The 5,553-nt window shown below is 29.9% G+C and overlaps 2 protein-coding genes across 2 annotated transcripts; both read left to right on the forward strand.

Moving 5' to 3' along the window:
- Positions 1 to 985: 985 nt before the first annotated feature.
- LOC124421029 (putative gustatory receptor 36b) lies at positions 986 to 1,903 on the forward strand. The gene is made up of 2 exons (XM_046955751.1): positions 986 to 1,522; positions 1,745 to 1,903. The coding sequence occupies exons 1-2, from the start codon at positions 986 to 988 to the stop codon at positions 1,901 to 1,903; spliced, it is 696 nt and encodes a 231-aa protein (XP_046811707.1).
- A 1,698-nt stretch (positions 1,904 to 3,601) lies between these two features.
- LOC111683873 (putative gustatory receptor 59d) lies at positions 3,602 to 5,004 on the forward strand. Its single transcript, XM_046955759.1, has 2 exons — positions 3,602 to 4,661; positions 4,853 to 5,004. The coding sequence occupies exons 1-2, from the start codon at positions 3,602 to 3,604 to the stop codon at positions 5,002 to 5,004; spliced, it is 1,212 nt and encodes a 403-aa protein (XP_046811715.1).
- Positions 5,005 to 5,553: the final 549 nt, after the last annotated feature.

Consider the following 5,553-nt stretch of genomic DNA (forward strand, 5'->3'; position numbering starts at 1 on the left):
AGACTATAGACTAGACTATAGACTAGACTATAGACTAGACTATAGACTAGACTATAGACTAGACTATAGACTAGACTATAGACTTGACTATAGACTTGACTATAGGCTTGACTATAGACTAGACTATAGACTAGACTATACACTGGATTATAGACTTGTCTATAGACTAGACTACAGACAAGAGAGTTTATCATATTCCAGACTATACTATCATTTATACCATAATCCAGGCTACTTAATAATCAACAAATAGTTTCTTAGAAATTACGAAGAATGAGTGTATAATAGAAGTAAATATTACATTAATAACTTTATAAATATATATTAATGATGAAAAAACTGATTACTAACTTCAAATTATCTAAAACCAATCTAACATTAAAATACAAATATAACAGCACTCACAATTCTGCCTTTAACGTTTACATAAAGATTTTTTTTCTATTCCGGCAATATGAGGAAAACCATGAAGCGGTCAACACGTTGGATGATTATCTGTGTCTATTATATATCTCAATTACTCGGTATAGTGGCTTTTTCATACAACTGTGATACTGGCAAGTTAAAAACTACCTTCTCCATTACTTTGTACAGCTGTTTGGTAAGTGCTTTTATGTTCTGTTCAATTGCACTTATACCTCGTATACAATGGAAGCCCAGAAATGCCAATGGACCCGAACTACATTTTAAAATCACTGCCTTAATGTGTTTAGTACGCATAATAGCGGTTCTAATAAGTGTCGTACTAAACTGGATCAAACGCAAAGAATTTATAAAAAATATAAAAGATTTTCAAAATTTAAGAACAAATTTGTTAAAAAAATATGTTATGTCAACGAAAGTGCAGAAGTATTTTGAGAAATCTATAAGAGACAAGTTCTACTGGGGTTTGATGTCGAATATTATGGTATTTGCAAGTTCTTATGACATACTTCGGGGTATTTTTGATCTCGAATCGCCACTTATTATAACGGGTTTGGGAACCATGTCTACGGTTTTGAATATTTTAATGACTCATCACTTTTTCGCTTTACTAAATGTAAATGCTCATTTAGCTGTTGTTAATGAGGAGCTTAGAAGAATATTAAACACGTCTTCAGTTTTATTTAAACTACAACGTTTAAAGAAAATCAAACCGGGTGCTCTGATAACAACATGTTGCAATTTAACCGATGAATTGGATGATTTGGCATTTTATCATTATAAATTTAAACTTATAGGAGAACGAGTTCAACGTTTGTATGATTTACAGGGTGCTTGTGTAATGTTGACTTTATATATGAATAATATTAATGTGCTCTATATGGGCTATATGATAGTACAACATGAGGAATTGTCACAGGAGTTGGGTGTCTATTGGACTTCCATAATTGTAGGAATAGTGTTATATTTCTTCTATAAAGATTTACATTTGTTTATCATAAACATGTTAAATTTTGGCGACAATGTGCAGAGAACAGCTGATTTGTTGAGAAATCGTCAACCCTGGTTGCCAACATTGGATGAGAGATTTGAAAAGAGTGTGAGTAGTAAAGGGATAATGTAAACCTAATAACTGTTTTTCTAACAATTGAATTTTTTGGTCATAATTACTTATTTCTTCTTTAATTTACATAAGACTTTTTTCATCAAATTTAAGTCATGCATGACATGCACTTAATTGTTGACACATCACCTAGCAAATCATCAGTTATTTTAAAAAATGTAATGTTGTTTTCTTTCTCTTTTTAACATTTCTTTACAGTTAAAAGACTTTTCCATACAATTGGCTTTATTTCCATTGGAAATGAAATTGTTGGGTTTATTTCAATTTAATCGTTCCATGTCATTTGCCACCTTTGGCTCCACCATATCAAATGCTATTGTTTTAATGCAATACGATTATAAATATAGTAAGAATTAATATTTAGCAAAAAAGTCATGTTAAGGCTGCACCTTGGCAAAAAAAATTGTAACTTTAAAAAATTTTGTTTTTTACATTTAAAAACACTAATAAAACAATAATTACCGTTATTCTAATAAAATTCATATCCAATACTTTTTTATTTTCTTTATTTATTCTTTATTTCCTGTAAAATAGGGCACGTCATATAGGCGAAGTAAAATCAAATATAAAAGTTGTATTTTTGATCATTTGTGCTTGCGCTTGCATGTCTTTCCTACTAAAAGCAGATTATATATATTTGATCTCACCTTAAATATAAATAGAAACACACAATATGGAAACTCCATTAGAAAGATTACTTTTTGTTAAAGGGTTAAAGCATTTCAAGGATATAAAATATTCCAAAACATAAAATCAAAACTATAGACAAGATTTTAAAATATAATATAGTTCAGAATATAGACTATTATAGTGCAAACTGGGCTGTCGCTCAGACTGCAGACTAGACTATAGACTAAACTATAGACAAGACTATAGACTATACTATAAATTAAGCTATAGACAAGACAATAGACTAAACTATAGATTAAACTGTAGACTATAGACTAGAATATAGACTAGATTATAGACTGGACTATAGACTAGACTATAGACAAGACTATAAACTACTCTATAGATTAAACTATAGACTAGACTATATATTAGACTATAGACTAGACTAGACTAGACTATAGACTAGACTATAGATTAGACTATAGACTAGACTATAGGCTAGACTATAGATTAGACTATAGACTAGACTATAGGCTAGACTATAAACTAGACTACAGAATAGACTATAGACTAGACTATAAAATAGACTATAGACTAGACTATAGACTTGACGATAGACTAGACTATAGACTAGACAACAGACTAGACTATAGACTAGGGAACAGACTAGACTAAAGCTAGACAAGACTATAGACTAGACTATAGACTAGACTATAGACTAGACTATAGACCAGACTAAAGACTAGATTATAGACTATAAGACTAGATTATAGACTATAAGACTAGATTATAGACTATAGACTAGACTATAGACTAGACTAAAGGCTAGACAAGACTATAGACTAGACTATAGACTAGACTATAGACTAGACTAAAGGCTAGACAAGACTATAGACTAGACTATAGACTAGACTATAGACTAGACTATAGACTAGACTATAGACTAGACTATAGACTAGACTATAGACCAGACTAAAGACTAGACTATAGACTAGATTATAGACTATAGACTATAGACTAGACTATAGACTAGACTATAGACTAGATTATAGACTATAGACTAGACTATAGACTAGACTATAGACTAGACTATAGACTAGACTATAGACTATAGACTAGACTATAATAAAATATAGTCTATACTGTAAACTATACTATATATCAGACTATTGATAAGACAGTGAATTCTAACTGGTTATACATTTTTATTCTGATTCACCAAGATAAGATTCGTTTCTATCAGAATAATTTTCTGATATATTATAAATAGTGAGTATGTAATAGAAAGTAATATTTAATTAAAAAAACTATGCTAATGTATGGCAGTAATAAATATGATTCGTAATGACAAATTATCTAAAAGAAATCTCTCATTAACATTCCAATGTGTGTATTAAACATTGAGGGAAGTTTCATGTGTCTTCCGGCAATACGAAAAATACCATGAAACGAACAACACGTTGGATGATAATCTGTGTCTATTACATATCACAATTTCTGGGTATAGTGGCCTTTTCCTTCAACTATGACTCGGGAAAATTGAAAACAAATTTTTTCATCACTTTGTACAGCTGTCTAGTAAGTGCTTTAATGTTTACTTCGGTAGCCCTGCTATTTCGTGTACAATGGAAGCCCAGAAATGCTAATGGACCTGAGCTACACTATAAAATCACTGCCGTAATCTGTTTGGTACGTATAATAGCGGTTCTTATAACAGTAATGTTAAATTGGATCAAACGTAAAGAGTTTATGAGAACCATAAGAGATTTTCAACATTTACGTTATAATTTATTTAAAAAATATGTAATGTCAACGAAAGTGCAGAAATATTTTGAGAAATCTATAAGAGCCAAATTCTATTGGGGTTTGATATCGAATATTATAACATTTTATGGTTCTTTTGATGTATTACGGGGCATTTTTGATTTGGAGTCACCGCTGGTAATAATAGGTTTAGGAGCCATGTCAACGGTTTTGAATGTAATAATGACCCATCACTACTTCGCTTTACTCAATGTAAATGCTCTTTTGTCTGTTGTCAATGAGGAGGTGCAAAGAATATTAAATACTTCATCAGTTTTATTTAAGTTACAACGTTTAAAACGAATCAAACCTGGAGCCCTAATAACATCCTGTTGCAATTTGGCCGATGAATTAGATGACTTGGCTGTTAATCAATATAAACTACAACTTATAGGAGAACGAGTACAACGAATATATGATTGGCAGGGTGCTTGTATAACGTTGACTGTGTATATGAATAATATTAATATCATATATATGGGCTATATGATTGTACAGCATGAGCAACTTTCCCAGATGAGCATGTTTTGGACTCTAATAATTTTATCAATATTGTTATTTTTCTTTTATAAGGATTTACATTTATTTATGGTAAATATGCTGAATTTTTGTGATAATGTGCAGAGAACTGCAGATTTGTTGAAAAATCGTCAACCCTGGTTGCCAACATTGGATGAGAGATTTGAAAAGAGTGTGAGTAGTAATAAAAAAAATAACTCAATATACTGTTTCACTAAAACATACCCAAATATCAAATTGTTTTTCATTACATTTAATTTCGGGTCATGCATGACCCTATGCATTTACTTAATAACATAACACTTAGTAAGTCATCATTTAGTTTTTAAAATATTAATTCTTTCTTTTTGTACATTTCTTTACAGTAAAAAGACTTTTCCATTCAATTGGCTTTATTTCCTTTGGAAATGAAATTGTTGGGTTTATTTAAATTTAGTCGTTCTATGTCATTTGCCACCTTTGGCTCCACCATATCGAATGCTATTGTTTTAATGCAATACGATTATAAATATAATAAGAATTAATATTTTAAAAGCACACATACATATTTTTGTAAATCTATGTAAAACTTAAGCTGCACCTTAACAAACATTTTTAAATTATAATTTTTTTATATTTTAAAATAATAAAACAATAATTACTGTCATTTAAACTAAGTCAAGCCCAAAACCTTGCATTTTCTCTCTTCTGCTTTTGTCTTTTATTAAACGGACACATCGTTTGCTTATTGACCCGATTAGAATAAAGAAAAGTAAAATCAAATAAATTAAATATATGTATTTATACATGCACGTACAAGCCTTTTTTATAATAATATAAAATTGCTTGTATCTCGCTTTAAATTGAAAGCAAAAAGCAAATCATTGAAAATTCTGTTAGATATTTTCTATATTATAGACTAGACTATAAACTAGAATATATAATAGACTATAACCTAGACTATAAACTAGACAGTAAACTAGTACATAGACTTGACTATAGACTAGACTATAGACTAGACTATAGACTAGACTATAGACTAGACTATAGACTAAACTATAGACTAGACTATAGACTAGACTATAGACTAGACT

The sequence above is a fragment of the Lucilia cuprina genome, chromosome 6 (assembly GCF_022045245.1).
Source record: "Lucilia cuprina isolate Lc7/37 chromosome 6, ASM2204524v1, whole genome shotgun sequence".
NCBI classification, from domain to species: domain Eukaryota; kingdom Metazoa; phylum Arthropoda; class Insecta; order Diptera; family Calliphoridae; genus Lucilia; species Lucilia cuprina.